Source organism: Cladophialophora immunda (genome assembly GCF_000835495.1).
Source record: "Cladophialophora immunda strain CBS 83496 unplaced genomic scaffold supercont1.3, whole genome shotgun sequence".
Taxonomy (NCBI): Eukaryota; Fungi; Ascomycota; class Eurotiomycetes; order Chaetothyriales; family Herpotrichiellaceae; genus Cladophialophora; species Cladophialophora immunda.
In genome coordinates, this window is record NW_015622543.1 from 284,738 (window position 1) to 302,690 (window position 17,953).

General features: G+C 45.4%; 8 protein-coding genes across 8 annotated transcripts; 3 read left to right on the forward strand and 5 right to left on the reverse strand.

The window, feature by feature from the left end:
- Positions 1 to 299: 299 nt before the first annotated feature.
- On the forward strand, positions 300 to 3,041 carry PV07_04708 (uncharacterized protein; the record flags this gene model as incomplete). The annotated part of the gene is made up of 1 exon (XM_016391542.1): positions 300 to 3,041. One exon carries the CDS (start codon positions 300 to 302, stop codon positions 3,039 to 3,041), a length of 2,742 nt encoding a protein of 913 aa, XP_016249061.1.
- Positions 3,042 to 3,231: 190 nt separating this feature from the next.
- PV07_04709 (uncharacterized protein) lies at positions 3,232 to 3,615 on the reverse strand (the record flags this gene model as incomplete). Its single annotated transcript, XM_016391543.1, has 1 exon — positions 3,232 to 3,615. The coding sequence occupies one exon, from the start codon at positions 3,613 to 3,615 to the stop codon at positions 3,232 to 3,234; it is 384 nt and encodes a 127-aa protein (XP_016249062.1).
- A 2,434-nt stretch (positions 3,616 to 6,049) lies between these two features.
- PV07_04710 (uncharacterized protein) lies at positions 6,050 to 7,184 on the reverse strand (the record flags this gene model as incomplete). Its single annotated transcript, XM_016391544.1, has 2 exons — positions 6,050 to 6,192; positions 6,320 to 7,184. 2 exons carry the CDS (start codon positions 7,182 to 7,184, stop codon positions 6,050 to 6,052), a joined length of 1,008 nt encoding a protein of 335 aa, XP_016249063.1.
- Positions 7,185 to 10,870: 3,686 nt separating this feature from the next.
- PV07_04711 (uncharacterized protein) lies at positions 10,871 to 11,275 on the forward strand (the record flags this gene model as incomplete). Its single annotated transcript, XM_016391545.1, has 1 exon — positions 10,871 to 11,275. The coding sequence occupies one exon, from the start codon at positions 10,871 to 10,873 to the stop codon at positions 11,273 to 11,275; it is 405 nt and encodes a 134-aa protein (XP_016249064.1).
- An 809-nt stretch (positions 11,276 to 12,084) lies between these two features.
- Positions 12,085 to 12,663, forward strand: PV07_04712 (uncharacterized protein; the record flags this gene model as incomplete). The annotated part of the gene is made up of 1 exon (XM_016391546.1): positions 12,085 to 12,663. The coding sequence occupies one exon, from the start codon at positions 12,085 to 12,087 to the stop codon at positions 12,661 to 12,663; it is 579 nt and encodes a 192-aa protein (XP_016249065.1).
- Positions 12,664 to 12,900: 237 nt separating this feature from the next.
- PV07_04713 (uncharacterized protein) lies at positions 12,901 to 14,127 on the reverse strand (the record flags this gene model as incomplete). Its single annotated transcript, XM_016391547.1, has 1 exon — positions 12,901 to 14,127. The coding sequence occupies one exon, from the start codon at positions 14,125 to 14,127 to the stop codon at positions 12,901 to 12,903; it is 1,227 nt and encodes a 408-aa protein (XP_016249066.1).
- A 2,182-nt stretch (positions 14,128 to 16,309) lies between these two features.
- Positions 16,310 to 16,847, reverse strand: PV07_04714 (uncharacterized protein; the record flags this gene model as incomplete). Its single annotated transcript, XM_016391548.1, has 1 exon — positions 16,310 to 16,847. Exon 1 carries the CDS (start codon positions 16,709 to 16,711, stop codon positions 16,310 to 16,312), a length of 402 nt encoding a protein of 133 aa, XP_016249067.1. The 5' UTR covers positions 16,712 to 16,847.
- Positions 16,848 to 17,270: 423 nt separating this feature from the next.
- On the reverse strand, positions 17,271 to 17,633 carry PV07_04715 (uncharacterized protein; the record flags this gene model as incomplete). Its single annotated transcript, XM_016391549.1, has 1 exon — positions 17,271 to 17,633. The coding sequence occupies one exon, from the start codon at positions 17,631 to 17,633 to the stop codon at positions 17,271 to 17,273; it is 363 nt and encodes a 120-aa protein (XP_016249068.1).
- Positions 17,634 to 17,953: the final 320 nt, after the last annotated feature.

The window sequence follows — 17,953 nt, forward strand, 5'->3', positions numbered from 1 at the left end:
GAACGTATTCGCGGAAGGACGGTGGCGTGCCCGACTTTCACCAAACAGGCAGAAGAACTTAAGCCAATTCTTGAAACACAGTATGCTCCCAGCCGCTCTCAACGAGGTGCTAACTATGCCCGGCCAGAGGTTTGGCTTCACATTGTCGATGTGTCACGAGGCTATCACTATGAAATGCGATGAGGTGCGTAAATATTCCTCCGAAAGGAGTAGTCTATTGAACTTAAAACTAGGAATTTATTCACTACTTCCGGCATATTGTAACAGTCTGGTCCTATATACTAGATGCGGACGAGCAAATGATGCAAATGATCGACAAATTCACTGTCGAAATGTTGCAGCTACGAGTTCCCGGCCGGTGTAAGGAAGATTTCGAATTTGTTCAGCCCCTAATGGCCAACGGTAGCCTTTTCGCATTCGTGACGGACACAGTGCGACGAGATCGTATATGGGAGAATATTCTCAATGTTCAAACACTTATACCCTCGCTGCACGGGCTCGGAGAGGATAAAAAGTTCCTAAACCCTCTGGCAAAAATACTCAAAAGGCTGTTTCCAGTCTCTAGGACACTAAGAAGGGCTATGGCCGACTCTTTTAAGAATTCAGATGAGTCGAGTGATGCTATTTGTGTGCAAGAATCAGAATCGTCGATACGATATTATACAGGTAGCCCTACGCAGCAACTGAGCTGGGGGATCTTCCAGCTCTTTCTGTTTGCAGGAAGGGACTTCTCTTTATTCATCCCTGAAACGCCATTGAAAGAACGCGGCCGACCCACACCCGAACCTAAGGAACCTGATCCGTACCTTTGGACATCTCTTGCCCGGTTCGCCTCTAACTTAGGGTTTGAAAGCGATGAGATTTCAAGGCTACTAGCGGCTGATCCAGACGAGACAAGGACATCGGCATTTTTACTTCAGGCTCGCAAGCCTCCCACTTATACTTTCAGTAAGTCACAATTTGAGGAAAACAAGAAGAGAATAATTGAGATTCTCAATACGGCGGAGAAAAAAACCTCTTCATTCGCTCCGCCGACTCTATTTGTCGAACAGAATGGAGAGGGAATAGAGAGGAGGTGTGGGCGGCATTGGGAGCTCGCCTATCAATATGACCATGATTACACATTTTTACCCCTCTTCTGGACTGAGGATGAAATTAGCTATGGACGAGGACTCTCTTCTCTATTTGTTCGAGTCGCAGTCTATAAGGCTTTCTTTGGCGATCTTATCTTTTGCGACACGGTGCCAATACCACCAATACCCTCTGAGACCTCTACAATGGATCTGGACTCAAACTTATTTTCGCAGAGCCTGTCCAATGATATTGGTGGAAGACAAAGCGAAGTCTCGATGCTTTCGCCTAGTTTATCGAATGAGAATAGTGAAGGAAGACAAGATGAATTTTTGGCAGAGAAAGTGAGGATCTTGCAGCTGGAAGTGAATAAATTGCGGGCCGATAACGAGGAGAGAAATACAGCCGAAAGAATGGCCTTAGAAGATTCGAGATCAGCAGACCGCCAGCTTCAGGATTATAAGTCCACAAACGAATCACTCACCTCAGAAATAACCGAACTGAAAAGTCGGCTGCACCAAATGCAAAGCGAGCACCAAGAGTCAACGTTTCGATTGGAAAGCCAAAACTCAGATCTCCAGAAGCAGCTGGACCAAAGGAGTCAAGAAAGCCAAAATCTTAGCGAGCTATCTGTGACTCATCGAGATAGGGCTGTTGAACTCGAGGCCTACCTCTCGAAGACACAGTTAGCACTTGGAAACATTACAGCTCAAGAAATGAAATTTCGCTTCGACAACGTTCTCGAAGAGAATACTGAACTTCAGACCCAGCTTCAGCAGGCCCAGGAAAGCCTCAAACAGAAAACAATGGCCGAGCAGTGTGAATCGCAGATGAAAGAGGAAATTATTCGCCTTACTGAGACATTACTAAGCGAACTACGCTCACTAGGACAAGCAATGACGAAGACAAGGCAACAACTCGATAAAAGGAGAGGCGAGATCCCACTAATAGATTATGATAATGTATCACTATCTCTTAAGAAGGAAGGGCCCGGTCTTCAGCTAACAAGGGTTGATAATGTGAGCTTGGAAAGTAAGCTATATTCCGAAGCGACGTTACATCTCCGACAAAATGTGCAGGAGGTATCGGAAGCCAAAGATATTGTTGCGAAAGAGTGGCTTCTCCTCAGTAACTGGGTTATTACGCTTGGGGAGGCTTTTTCAACCTTGGAATTGGGCGCACAGGAAGCCCAAAAAGCCCAAGAGCAAAACTTACGAGAAGAGCGAGAGAAGTTTCAAAGCGAAAAGAATAAATGGGATATCGAACTCCAGAAGGCAACCTCAGATAAGGACCGTGCATGGAAGGAGCATAGCGACCTCGAATCTCGGGTAAATACGCTCTCACAGGAGGTCGAAGAAAAGCAGGCGCAAGTGAATCTATTCTCACAAGGGAGGGAAGCACTCCAACAGGAAATCGTCGATCTCAAGTCGCAGATATTGTTACTGAAATCGAGTACGCACAAATTACATCGAGATAATAACAGAAAACTGAAAGCACAGATACGAAAGCAACAGGCGGAGATTGGGGAAACGGAGCAGGCATTCAAGGCAAAATCCAAGCATTTTACTTTCCAGCCCACTCCGAAAGCTGGTATTGAAAAAACCGTTAAAGTTCAGTTAAAGATAACAAGAGATCCTGGCCCTCCTAAAGAACTTGATCTAAGCCGTGCAAAGCTCGAAGATATTTTGAGACGATGTAAAAAACACGGTCTCATCCCTTACGATACACAAGGCAAAGCTATGATGCCAGAAGACGCTTGGGATATTATTAGCGCTGATAGCACTTATACAGTTGTGCTCCATCTGTTAGAGGATATTGAGATCGATGAAGGCTTTTGGAGGGACAGGAAGCGAAAGAAGCAATTCCACTCGACGGAGGATAACGATGGTGGGGAAGTGGCAGAAGACAACCATAGACTCCGGCTTCAAGATACTTCGGAAATACTGCGATACGTCCTAAGTCGGGATTAGCAAGAGGTGCAAGAGATTGGCTATAAAGAATAAAATAAACTTCGTAATTCCCAGTTCACTATCTATTCTAACCCAAATCTCATATATGCTCTTGTATAACTGACTTCCGAAACGAGACCAAACTTAGGTATCCACAAATATATCCTTCAATCAACGAAGCTATACTCCAGACGATCCGAGTAAATCGAATCTAGCGTAGTTGATTGTGGATGGTCTTAAGGATTTCTTCTGTTGGGCACAGAATTTCCTTCCAGGCCTGCTCCTGGACGATCCTCTCCTTCTCTCCCGCAGGCTCTAGGCCGCAATTCTCACAGACTGCCAGCTTCAATAACTGTTCAGACTGAAGGTTGAGTAATGCTTTGACGTCGTGGAGTCGTATATCCTGTGTAATGTTATGGTTCTCCTGACTATCTCCTGCGACAAGCTGCCCATTCTTCGGCAGGTCATATCTTTCTTTCCTTGCACGAGGTTCCTTACCTCCTAAGTAGCCCGCACCATCGTTCTGCGCTAATTTTTGTTTCCACAATCTGCGGTTTCGCACGGCTGCGATATGATATCGAGATTGATATGCCATATGCCAATTATTTAAAGGAGAGGGGTGGCACAGAAGACAAGAAGAAAAAGTAAAAAGCACTGTCTACTAGTATTGAAGCTGTAGGTTTCCAGAGGTTTATAATAAGTTTTGTTATAAAACCTTGCAAATCTTAGACCATCATTTTCCTACTTAAAAATACCCTCAGTATTCTTTCCCGTTTATTTAGGAACAGCGTTGCTGATAATCGATTCCTTGATTGTTTAGGTAATCAGGAATCTATTTTGAGCTTATCCTAAGTAGGCTTAGGCTTCTACTACTTTAGGTACTATACTGGAGAGTGTAAGCACGTGACTAGATCCTCCGTGGCTTATTTTAGTAGAGCTAATCCTAAAGTGGTATAATCTAATCAGTCTATACTATGTTAGGTAGTTGAGAACGGAGTCATACTACCCCAGCCAATCAGGTTATAGGGAATCGATTCCTTGGGACGCGATGCTGAGTCATCAGGCGTCGATTCATCGATCATTGGATTCCTGCAACGCTGTTTAGGAGTGATGGTGGAGGGCGAAATTCTAGCTCCTCAACCCGTACGTTCCGAGTGTACTGGCTAGCAAGCTTCCTTATCCGTACACTAACCTTCTCCCTCGTACACACTAAAAGATGTAAAAGTTAGCAATATATCTATAATTCAAGACCTTTACTCACGGCAGATCAATATTTTCCCTCTATTTCCACCCAATGCGGACGAAATGAGATCTTCAACCGGCATGTCCCCGTGGATAACCCCACTAGGTTCACTAGTGTTCGAACTATCCTTTCCTCGAATGAAGACCCGCACTTTGATTTTCTATACGCTTCGTCAGAACTGATTATGGCGATCGAGATGAAGATGAATGGTACCTTATCGATATCCTGGCGGAGTAATTCTTCCACGAAATCTGACGCCCAAGAGATGTGTCCTGTTTCGAGGGGATTTTAGTTATAGTAGTTCAAAGACTTTCTGAATAAACTTACGTGAATAATCCAGTTCCCAAAAGAGTGATATCTGACATAAGTTCACAGGAGACCGTTCGGGACTGTTGAACAATTCTGCAACCATAGAGATCACACCAGTAATGCCGATACCGGTAGCGAAAAGTAGAATAGTCTCATACTTGTCTAGCCCAAGATTTTTACCATACGGGCCTTCGATAAGGACTCTCTCCTCCGTCTTATTGTCGACGCTAGAAAGCTTATCGGTAAGTCCACGTCGTTTCTCAACTATGCAGACCCCAATATCATCACCCTCACTGTTCTTATACCACCAGGAAATGTAAAATGGATGACTTTGGAGGATGGATCTATAATCAAGGTCAATGAATCTTAGGTAGACGAACTGACCACCTCGAAATTTCCAGGGTCTGGACGGCCGGATATGGAGATATATAGCGTCGGGCATACGAATCTTTTCCTTCTTCTTTTCTGTGTCATTGTACGTTATATCTTGGACCACCACAAGACTCGTAAGCCGGAATTTCCGATAGGTGAGGTTAAAATTTCGATAGGCTATGCGGATAAGCCTCGCGGCGTGATTCAGTGTAAAGATTGCAAAGCCGATGACAATATAAACCCTATTCAACATCCAGGGTGTTGTTCCTATATGTAGATATATGGAAATGCAGGTTGCGAATGCCAGAAGAGTGTGAGTCACGGCGAAAACATCGTAGAAGCGTCCAAGGAAAAGGAGTAGGCACAATAATATCATAATGACGAAGAAGAAGCTCGCCTCCCCGGTAAAATGTCAGCAGATATTGCATATGGGACGGCGAACTTACTAGAAAACTTGTGATATTTGACGATGCGACAAAGTGGGGCCTTTTTGTGATCACAACCGTGATAACATGAGCAAGCGCCTCTAAGAACACTATAAACCCAACGTAGCGATGCAAAATCGCACACTTGTCGATACGTAGTCTTATCCCCAAAGGTAGGATACTGATTCTCTCACCAAAGAATAAGGGTACCGCGTTAATGACTGAAAGAGTACCAGATCTGTTGGCGAAATCAGTCCAACTATTAGATTGACTCCACAAAAAGATAACATTTCCGATGCAATATATTGTCATGAAGATCATGTCGAACCAAGTCGTGTTTGTAGATGCGACATATTGGACTTGTCGAATGGCGAGATGTTTAAGGATAGAGCCGGGAAGCAGTGTGGGAGGGAATTTTCCTAAGATGATCAAAGATAAGAGAAGGGTGACCAAAGACGCTGCGTAGTATTGTGTTGCTTCCATTTTGCTGTATCCTTTGTGATATAGATTTTGTTCAAGCCTCTTCTTGATATATATAATTTTGTCGCATTGAAACGAAGTTCCTAAATTTAGTAGGCCTTTCGGGTTACGTTGAATTATTACTAACACCGCCTACTCCACAGAAGTACGTTATTATTATTAGCTTCCTGCCCTCATAATCATGCTTAAAATAATTCTGCTTAATCTGAGAAGGCTCCCGACTTTAAATCACTGTTCAAGCCATTTTCGTCCAGTTCTCTCTCACCACGCCTAGACGCTACCCTTCGCCAAATATTATCGGTGGGAGCAGGAAGCGTAGGATAGACCTTTCTTACTTGGATCTCTATAGCAATAAGGTCAGATGTTATTCACAGTTCATAACCTAATCTCTCCCTTTTTGAGAAAGGCCTCGGTAACATTCTCTGACTATATAATACGTCCTCCTCCCGTCCTATTGACTGCGGACGAACGTTCCACTTTCGAGAGTCCGCCCCGTGGTTTTCTGCCGATAGTAGTTTGGAGCACCACGGTGAATAATCGTCCCTCCGATATCTCCTTGAGCAAGTCAGCAACAGCAACTTTGAACTTGTCGGCGGTATCTGACTCCACATTAGGATGTGACTTCGACAACTCGATCAAAACCAATCCAATATCGTCCGTCTCGTGCCTTAAAATGGATTTCTTTGGAGGACATTCGTGCATCTCAATGTCCGTAAATCCACGTTGGTTTAGAAAAGTCGGCAATTGTTTAAGCCAGCCCGTAGACTTGACGAACGCCGGGAATTGAGTCGAGATCGAAGCTGGCTGCCCCCAGTTCGGCATGATATCAGAATCCTCTGAGGAGTCGTAGGCACGAATACCTTCCAATGCAACGTCCAGCCACTGGATCAGTCCGTTCGGCTTCAGCATCCGAAACAGATTGTCGACGATGGGGTGGAAGTTGCCTCCGTTCAGTGGCCCCGCAAGCAATCGAACATTGATCAAGTCAAAGCAATTATTATACTCCTCGCCAACGGGCTGCATCAAGTCGAGTTGGTGGAAGCAGCAGTTTTGCGGACAGGTCCATGCTGCAGGAAACTGTGCTGCTGACACATCCAGTCCGACCACCTCTGCAGATGGGTGCTCTTCTGCGGTCTCTATGGCCCATATTCCGTTACCGCAGCCAGCATCAGCAATAGCCAGATCTTTTTTCGATCGAATCTCCTCGGCAATGAAAGGGTGGATTAAGCCGCCCGCTCTTTGAGTAAGTAAAAAGTGCTGAGCAGTGAGTCGGCAAGACGCCTGAATCCCACGTTGTAGTAAATACTTGTCGGGTTGGAAAGTGGGTTGCGACATATTCGATAGAAAACACTTCGTGAACGGAGGTGTCAAACTACACTCTGGCTACCACGGCATTTTATATAATGTGTGGGCCCCTGGCTAGCCAGCTTAGTGACTCCACGTGAGACTGCGACGGTAATCAAGTTGTGCTATCTAGCTACATTTGCTTTGTATCTGAGGATGTCCGCCTCCTTTATGGGGTTAGTTGCCCAGAAGAAGGCACTAGAGCCGGCTGTGTCTCAATGTTACCAGCGTTTGCGCCCCTACACCTTTGAAGGATCCCATAATTTTCATTTGCGGTTCAGCGGCCAGGCCAAGGTCTATACTCTACGATGCAACTTTAGTTATAATCTCCTACGTCGATCGCTTTACTAGCATAAGATCTCGAACTGGGTGAATATCCCTCTGCTATGGATCCGGAAGGGCCTCTACCTCTGGCAGTTCAGAATAATAGGAATGGGCAAGCGGACGTGTAATTGAGATTGCCACCGTCAATTTCAACTAGCTACTATGACTGATTCCTGCCCACGCAGAGCTGCTATAACTGAGGTAGCCACCACTCGGACAGTCAGCCGAATCATATCACCATCCTAACATTTGAGGTAGGAGCTCATCTACCTCCCATCGAAGAATACCCATACGGGACCCAACGCCCAGGGGCTTGAGGGGCGTATCCATTGGGTACAACCTGGTTGGTGTTATGTATCGGCCCTGGATGTTGGCCTAGTTCAGCTATATCCCAAACTTGTACGACGTGGCCGCAGTGCGGACAATGAAACCTGTGTGTCGGTCGAGGCCCAATGAATGGTAACGACATACCAGCTTCGATACGTGCCATTGGTGGTGTCGGAGTAGCTTGCGTAGTCCAAAGTCTCCCAGGTAGGGATAGGTCAGTGGGCATGGAGGAAGCTTGAGGAACAGCTACCGCCTTTCGATCGTGGTCAGGATCTGCCTTGGGAAGAATCGTTCTGGGCGAAGAATTTACAGGTATCTTCGGCGCAACCGGAGGCAGTATTGGTGCGACGTGTGCCCTGTTGGCTCCGGTGCCTGCGTTAGCAGTCGATGTCGGCTCTTGCGGCTGTAGGTCTAGAACCCGAACGAATGTGTGGTGCGCTTCTTCAGCCTGTTGAAGGGGTCGTTTAAGTCGTTTTCCTATCACTCTAGTCAGTTGACATTTTATTTGAAGGGCCAAAATGTAGTTTCCTACTTCCATGCCCCTTACCGCCGTATTCATCAATATAAGTTGTGGTTTGTGCTGGCGCTTCAACCGTTCCATCTGTAGTAGTCCGCGGCGGCGTCTGCACGATATGGGTCTCGTTATAGGGACTCGACAGATGTCTAGTATCCATAGTTAAAAGCAGGCGAAAAATAAAGGTTTATTTGTTTCAAGATCAAAGTTAACTTATAGGTAGTTATTGCTTCTACCTTGTACCATCTTTATCCTTTAGCTAACTAGAAACTTTGATCGGCAAGATCTCCACCCATCAGCTCTAGCGTTAGTCATTTTCCCACATAAAACAAAGCCCTACTAATTTTAGGGATTTCGGGCTTGGACATCATCTGGAAACGACCATTGAGGCGGAGGATAGCTCTGTTCCTATGAGATGTAAGACAACAGTCTATGAATAAGACCATGATGTTACAAACCAATATATGTTCCGAAAACGGTGAGCGCTCGGCCTTAACAGAGCTAAAAATATATGACCGGCCATTCCTTCGGACCAAGACGTAAACTTCAGCTTGACACTTTTTGTGAAGATTGGATGCTCGTTTAAAGAACCCCTTTTTCAGGCGATAAAACCGAGTCCTCTCCAACTTTTCTTTCTTGCCCGTAATTTCTCGGTTTTGGTTCATTGTCCCGTGTCGTCTGCTGCTACCGTTGAAGGAGTATGAATAGAATTTCGGGAAAGTTTGGAAAAGGAGTCTCCAATGTATATAATTAAAAGCCTGTTCGAATTAAATGTTATCGCAGTATTGAAGGGGTAAGTCAGCCATTTAGATTACTACAATAGACATTTATACTTGTGAGAATAATTTCCAGAAGCATTCCGGCTTTATTCCGAATGGTCATGAGCGGGGAACGGATTAATAAAATAGGATCCCTAGTAAACATATTAAACGAGAGCGTCCTGAATATGATCTCTCCCCCCAAGCACTAGCTCCTTAATACTCATAAACACAGAGAGATATGGTGCGCCCTGCCATTCGCCTATGGCTTCAAGTCGGATGAGAACCCAAGCCGGTTGGTTTGGTCAATACCAACTCTACGCTCAGGGTGACAGACTTATACATTGGGACGATCTTGGTAAGTCGGCTCATTGGTTAAATTGCCTCGCTAACATTCGGGTCAATGTCTAGAAGGATGGCAGAAGTGAGTTCTACAACAATGTTAACGCGGGTTTCACTGACCCGCATATGTAAAGAGACAACGAATATATAACTTGTGGCTATCGGTAGGATCTATTCTCAGTAAGGCTGAAAATCAAAACACTTAACAGTCTACAGACCGCCATCAGGGTCATGGACAGCATGCGCAATAAGTATCTTCTCTATCCATAATGAAACAGGTGAAGTTTGAGAAGACAATTCCTCCTTTGTCTCGTCTCGTCACTAACTAAACTAACCTAGTGAATATCTGGACTCACTTACTCGGATCTATTGTGTTCTTATTATCTCCTGTCTACGCATTCCGCTTCCTATACGACGAACACTTCGACTATCCCTTAATGGAGAAATTCACAATAACAACGTTCTCGATGGGGGCTTCAGCCTGCTTTCTCTTATCAGCTCTGTAAGGATAACTCAATTCAATGCGCGCCTTTTGCTGAGATCACACAGGTTTCACACCCTGGCTAACCATAGTCAGTATGTTGCCTCACTTTGGAACCACTTAGATTACTTGGGCATTGTGCTATTGGTCTGGGCGGCGACCCTTCCCGCTATCTACTTTGCTTTCTTCAATAGCACCAAACTCCAATATGTTTACTGGTGTACGGTAAGCTGAAATCCCCAAATCAAGCGCTCCGCCCACGACTAACCTATTCTAGACTTCAGCATTGGCAATACTCTGTGCCCTGACAACCTTACACCCGCACTTCAAGTCGCCTCGTTTTCGTTACCAGCGTGTGCTTACATATTCGGCACTTGCATGCTCACCTTTGGTATTTATGCTCCACAGTATTTCTTTGTATGGCGTCGCGCCAGTCCACCAGCGAATGAACTTGGGATGGATGATTGTCATGAGCCTGTTGAACATCACCGGTGCAATTATCTATGCAAATAGGGTAAGCTACTTATCCTCAATTAAGCAGGCTAGTAATTCAACCATCTGCAGATACCCGAAAAGTGGTTTCCAGGGATCTTTGACTATTTGGGCTCCAGCCATCAAATCCTACATGTCGCCGTGATGTTAGGGGCGGGAGCGCATTTGAGAGGTCTCGTGAGCGCAATCTAATCGACCGCGTCAGTCTCTACAATATGACTATGAGACCAAAGTTTGATTTCTAAATTAGCTTTATAAATAACAATAAGTTTAACTTAGATTCTTAGTGGCGCTATTTATATCCCTTCAACCCTCGTTGCCTCTGTGTAGTAACTTCTTTTGCTCAAACTGAATTGAGAACGACGAAGCAGCAATCGACTTTGTTGATACGTTATTCCTGGCTCTGAGAATTCAAGCACGAAGCCAGGAGGTATTCAATATGGATAACGCTGAATCTTCTGTAACGCCAAGAAAAGACCTTCCCGATACTCCTCTATCTGGCCTTCCAGGAACTAAGCGCAGCGGCCAGCACTTTCCTCCACCGAGGTCAACAGCGCGACCCGGTCCACAGAACGCTCAGTCACACACAAGCCCTCATACGCGGCTACAGATACGCGCCCTCGAAATAGAGAACAAGAAACTAAGGGCGGAGGTAGCGAAGAATTGTCAGATAGAATTAAGATCTGCGAAGATGGTTGAGGACGTCCGTGATGCAACGGAACGACTGAAGAACGCAGTTTTAGATTTTCGCAAGGAACAAAAGTGTATCGAAGAAGATTTTCGCGAAGAACAAAAATGTATTGACTTAGAGTTCCAGGAGTTCCAGGAGTTCAACTACTTTTAAAGAAGTGGGCTTGTTAGACTTCACTGGTGAACGTCAGGACATCTATCAATCTCTAAATAATATATCAATCCATTACTTAGTCATCTATAAGTATGATGGAAAACCATTTCGTTTGTGGCGCCTGTTTTATATATAATTCTAACCTAGAAGAGGTCGTGGGGAGCCTTTTGGAATTAACAGAGCGTATTTCTAGATATGGGTTGTTACTTCTGCCATTCGTAATCGCATACGTCTAGGCTATAGCAAGGAAACACGCAAATGGCATTGCTAAATGATTAAGTAGCAATTATATGGTGGAGATAACACAAACCTGTGCTGACGTGGGCAATAAGTGGCGAAATAGTTCAGTACAGTATTTATTGCGATTCCGACTGAAGAACACTCAGTCCCCAAACAGACCGCGCCGTACTTTGGCCATTAAACTTACTATTTAGAGCCCTTTTGTTCATTTCTTTTGATGTCATAGCTCAAGATGGACAAAATGCTACAGTGCTTTGATAGCATACGTGATCGAGAAAAAACAAGTAGCAGTAGCGATACTGCTAAAACATCGCGAAAGCAGCGAGCCTGCGATCGCTGCAAACTCAAAAAGATAAAAGTTCGAGTTCCCCTTCCGAGAACTCTCTACAGAGGCTTACTGTTCAAGTGTTACGGGGGAAAGCTCTGCATCCCATGTCAGGATAGTGAAAGCTTCTGTTCGTATCAGGGATTCCAGGGTCGTGGACAGCAAAATGGGTAATTATCTTCAAAGTCTTCACCCAAAGGCACTCCATTGACTAGCTATAAGCTACAGGCAAATATTGGAGGTCATGACCGAAGCTATACATCGCCTCTATGAAGCGTCCAAGATCGGCAACTCTCACTATCTCGGTCTACTTGAGGAACCTAACAGACCGGTCACTACGTTTGCCATATTGGAGGCGCTCGGTTTGATCAAACTGGGGTCTGATAAGGCGGCATTGATACAGGATATCTTAGCCACCGACGTCGCAAGGGACAGGGAGCTGACAGCTAATATCGCTCAATGTCGGCCCCTTCCATGGAACCAGGTGTTGGAATCTCCTTTAAACGCTCCCGATTACACATATGAGCAACCAGAACCTTTGACAACCACAGCGCCATCTGAGATCAAAGGGCAACAAACAAAGATGGAATTTTATCCACTCTATGAACTCCAACAACCTGACGAGTATGCGGAGACTCAGGCCTTCGTCGAGCCTTCTGGGTATCCAGATATCTTTCTAAATGAAAGTTTCTGGCAAATACCCACGAATTCAGAGATGGAATGGGCAAATGAATCCCAGCACTTCTTTCAGGATCAGAGTTACGTCTGCAGCTATATATGTCCTCCGCCATCTGCTTGTCCATGTTTGGATATGGAGATCTAGGAAGATTTCGCCTAAGGGTGTTCGTCGTGCTAATAAGTACCCGGCGAAACGTGACATTGTCTATCTATCTGAAATTGAAGGACTTTGATTCTCCCTTTTGTACGTCGAAAGAGTTCAATCAACTCACGACCGACAGGAATACGGAAACTCATACATATGATGACAAAGCTATTGCAAGAACCGACTTTCAAATAGACTGAAGTATACTTTTTCAATAAAGAAAGTCATCCCACACCCTCAAGCGTCGACTACAACTTCCAATATCTTCATACACCATTCTTCGCTGTTCCAGACCTTGACAATTCTCATCCTTCTATCCACCTGCTGGAATAAGGCTTCAAAATCGAAGAGCGTTCTTTCTCCTGAGTTCAACAATGTAAGCATCGTCACATCCATAGCTCGAATATGTCCACAATCCGACAAAAGGTACTCCTGCACAAGAAGTCGGCTTCCTTCTTGGGTTAACAGCGGCAATAATTGCCTGAGGATTTTAACACAATTGTCATTTGACCAGTTGTGAAGTATCCATTTCATGAAAATGGTCACAGGGTGTTGAACAATTTGCCGCTGTGGGGTGAAGAAGTCGTGGGCCTGGAAAAGGACCCTATTTTTCAGTTCTTGGGGAATGTTCTGCTCTGCTTGGATTCGATTCTCCTCAAGATCTTGCACAATGAAGTGAAGATCAGGATTTTTCTTGGCAGCTTCGATAGATGAAAAGCCGTCTCCTCCTCCGAGGTCAATGATCAGAGCTTTTCCTTGTTCCTCCCAGCGAAATATATCGCCAACAGGGTTCTCCAAGCAACACTTTTGAGCGATTGACAGAGATCTCAATCCGTCTTGAAATTCGTCGAATTTGGAATTCAACTTAAGAGATGTCCAAAAGCCCTTCTTCAACGCCAATTGCGCGGCCGTCTCCGCTCTGTTCTTCTGATCCAGTGCCTCTGTCAGGGATAAGTCCGGTAGGATAGTCATCGGAGACAGCACGAGCTTGAACCATGGAGTCAAAGCTGGTATCGCTTTCGAGAGTTCTGTGTGTGACACCTCTCCCGAGCCTGGAATCTTCTCCCGGAAAATTCTTTGACTGAAAGCGAAGCGAATTACACGCTCTAGCATCAGTCGATTAGCTCCCACGATAGAGGCGAGCTTATTGAAGGATACGGAACCACCGTCAGGTATATTCTCGGTAAGGTTGAAGTTTATGAGAGCGCGCATCACCGAGAGTCTGACTCGAGCCGTGTTTATCATTTCGATCAAAGTGCGAGTAGGACCTTGGACCTTGTCGATCATGTTGTGCAGTAATAGGACCAGTGTCTCTCGCGCCTTCATGCGATGATTGTCAGTTTCGCTTGACGACCCCGTTCCTGCAAGAGATTCCTTTGCGTAGCGGTTATCGAAGGTTTCGGCAAGCTCTGCTATTTTCCTGCCAAGCTCCGAGAGGCTTTCTTCAGACTGTAGCGTAGGCATCGTAACCGCTGATATCTGACTTATTGGCTAACAAATCAAACAGCTGCTGTTGGGAGATAATAAAGTAAGAAATATGAGAGTTGATCTTCATATCAATATATACTCATACGACTAGACAATATCTCTCTTTGTCCCCCAGCCCTATTCCTTTGATGACGATCCGTCGCCGTAGCCTTCTCCATACCACTTCCTGTTCAAGTATGGTCTGCTGATGAACCGGGAGACCATCGGATGCTTAGAGAGTATCGTGTGGAGCTCTTTGTCAACTCCCACTATGTTTATTATGGTCTTGTTTGATATCATCACTCTAACTGTAACCTCACGTAGAGACACGATTTCTCTGTAATGCTTCCAGTCTTCTGATAGACGTCAGAGGGATTTGGGATACACATAAACGAGATCTCGAGCAGTGTGACCGTTGGCGAAAATGAACTAGTTAGCCCCGAGCACATTTCAGTCGGTGATAGTAGGAGCGGTCAAGAAAATCTCGTGAGGAGAACCCGGGTTAACGCAATAGAATCAGTTTCGAATTTTAATACTATCCTTACGAAATCTATCCCACTAATAAACTCATGCTTAGAAAAAGAAAAAAGGCGAGCAGGTCACAGCTGGCGCTATAGGGTTGTGACCAGGTCCAAATTCCTTTTACAGCCAAAGAGCCCCCTATTCTATGTACTCAAAGGACTTGGATAGTTTTACAAAAAACTGGGCTCGATGCCGATTTGCAGGAGAACTGTGTATGGCTGGACCAGAGGCAGCTGCGTCTTAAGTTCAGATCGGCGGCAGGAGACGACTACCTTTTCAAACCTCTCTATGCCTTCATGAGCAAAATGTCTCCTGGAGGAGATCTTGAGGACGAAATTACAGAGACCCTCAACAAGCGAAGCCTGTGGCCTAGAGCCTATTCACAACAAAAAGCCGCCGGATATGGTTTCGAAAGGGATCTATGTTTGTAGTATGCGAGAATGCGGCAGATCAGATCTGACTTGTCGGCATATTTCCACTAGTTCAATGATTCACTTTGTGGAAGCCTTGTTGACGCTTGGAGAATCGTCATCTAGGCAGAAGCTAGGTAAGGGCCCTGAGGGGTCGGTGGGTTTCCCGCCGGAGCGTCGACCAGTTGACCCCTTGCCGGACTGAAATTGTGGTTTGAGTGCATGGGGACCGCACCGGGCTGGAGGGCCACCGGCGCGAATTTCAATCCGCCCCCCCGGGGGGGGGGGAAAAATTTAGTGGGCCAGTTAATCTTAGGCGGCTCGCCGCCTAGTTGACCCCATCGAGACGAGCTAGTTAACCCGTGAGTCATTTCGACCAGTTGACCTCGCAAGTATACTCGACCAGTTGACCAGTTGACCCTGACGTAACTTACGGACCAGTTGATCCCTAATATACTTGAGATTTACGTAGGCTAATATATCCTAGGGATCAAGGAAAGATATGCTATTCTACTTTCTATACTAGCGATTACGTTCCGAGCCAGTTGACCCCCGGCCAGTTGACCCCCGGCCAGTTGACCCCCGGCCAGTTGACCCCCGGCCAGTTGACCCCCGACCAGTTGACCCTCGATCTGATGGTTATGTATATTGGTAGGATCTCAGGACAAAGGCTATCAAGTTGTCCAAACCGACGTCTTTCTTGTGAACTGTCCGAGATATGAACCCGTGTAGTACACACACACACACACAATTTATTACGCCCGGCGGCTCCCGTGTAGTACAGTGATGTGCGAAATCGGTGTCCGGTCTAGGTAACGCAGATATTTTGTGGGAAGAGCCGAGAGCATCCACCCCAAAAGCACTTTACTAATTTCAGCTAGCTTCTGAGTGCAATGGCGTCCAGTCATCATTAATACTATTTCGGGATCTAAGTACCATGCCGTTATGTTACAGATGGTGCGGCGTCATTTGACTGAGAAGGAAGAGCTCGACTTTTGGGCTTGGCTTTATGACCTAACTAAACCCGCCCTGCTCCAAGCTCGGTCCTTTTAATTGAGTCCTACCGCACAAAGCCTGTTCTTTAACTCCACTTCAGTGTCGCTCATCCGCGGAACTATTGTTTTCGATCTTCATGGGGATGTTTTCTTACTGTATCAATTCCCTCATCGGGAAGTCATGTCTAGTTTGGAACTCGTTCTGAGAGCGTCTCGCGTGCCTTGCATTAAGTACATAATACCTCTATAGTCTTAGTCTTCCTTATTTGGCATTGGGCGGCATTCTTCTTCAGCAGTAGTTTTCGCCATTTCCATAAAGAGATGTCGAAGCTCGTCTGAGGTTTGTGTGTCGGCCGTCTCTATGTTCTCTGCGATGTCACGGTCTGCAATAGCAGCCTTTTCTTCCTCGCTCAACTGTGGTATGGGGCGGCACTCTTTTTCGGCAATAATTTGTGCCACTAGCTCGTGACAATTCCGATGATAAACGGAGGTTGCTTTGCGGGCCATCTGCATGAAATGTGCAATTCTGTCGTCGGTAAAATCAGCTCTCTTATCCTTATGCTGCTCTTGTATTTCGCTGAGCTCTGGCTTAACGAGGATCTGCGCTATTTGGCGTTGTTGATATTTGACTGCGGTCTCTTTGGTGTTCTGCATCGGGCTTAGTGAGAGGTTCGGTGTGTAGGTGCGACTTTTTGAATGATAGTGTGAACGCAGCTATATAGGTAACGGATCTGGGGTAACGAGTAGCTTAGGGTATCTAGTCTATTCTCCCTATAGTAGGTGTATAGAGACTGAAGGCTTTGGAGAAGACGAAGACTCTATAATCGGGGGCACGACCCTTTTAAACTATAGGTAAGTTACTAAAGCCTTTGTCGACGTCGGGAATTTAGTAGGCTTAGATGAGGCTTAGATGAGGCGAAGCATACGTGGTTACCCAGCCTCCGTAACGACGGAGCATAGCCCTATGCCCTAACAATAAGATTCCCTTAGATCTTTACTAAACAAAAAATTGTTTCAAATGACAACAGAGCTAAAGTAACAGAGCGTCATGAAAGTTGTGGATCCGAAAGAGATCAAAGATAACTGGGCGCTATAAAAAGGCGATCTTAACTATATTAGGATAAATGTACCCATAAGGTGGATCACTCCACAAATCCTACAAAGCAACTGCGCCAGTCAGACAGGACACCGTTTTCGCACATGTGTGTACACTTTAGATTGATCTCCTGTTCCGCTCTTCTGCACCAACAGTTTCATCACTATTAAATTGAAGAAGAGATGCCCATTCTTCACTAATGGCACGCTTTTCCTTTTGAAGATTCTCAAGGTATGCATTCAAAACGACGTAGCCTTCAAAGGCCTCTCGAAGGATAGTAGCAAGAGATACCATCTTTTGTCTCCCACATTTAAGAGATTGTTTCAACAGAGCATTTTCCTCCTCAAGTCCTTCTAGGATCTCGCCGTCAACTGATTCCTGAAGTTGATCAACCTGCCGAAGTAATGAGTCCACCGTGGGTATATCAGAAAAGAGGAAAGACGGGTGGTGTTCCCGATCGGAGTTGGATGTAGATGTCATGCTTGTAGGGAAATTAATTATGAACAATTGCTAAGGGCCAGCGATCTTACCGCACAAAAGGTTAAATAGGTATTTGCCTCAGCAGCTTCCGTAGATCAAAATCGATAATAGTTAATTGACTTCTACTATCGAAGAAAAATGGCGAGATCAAATTGTGGAATCGACAGTGGGTGTAAATTTGTCTTATTTCGTAAGTGCATCCAGAAAAGAGAGATCGACGATATGTCGAGATGAAAGCGAAAGATAATTTTGTCCGCGCTAAAAATGGAACGAGTTAGATAAGAATACTAAGTTTAGTACAGTGGGTGCACCATCGAAAG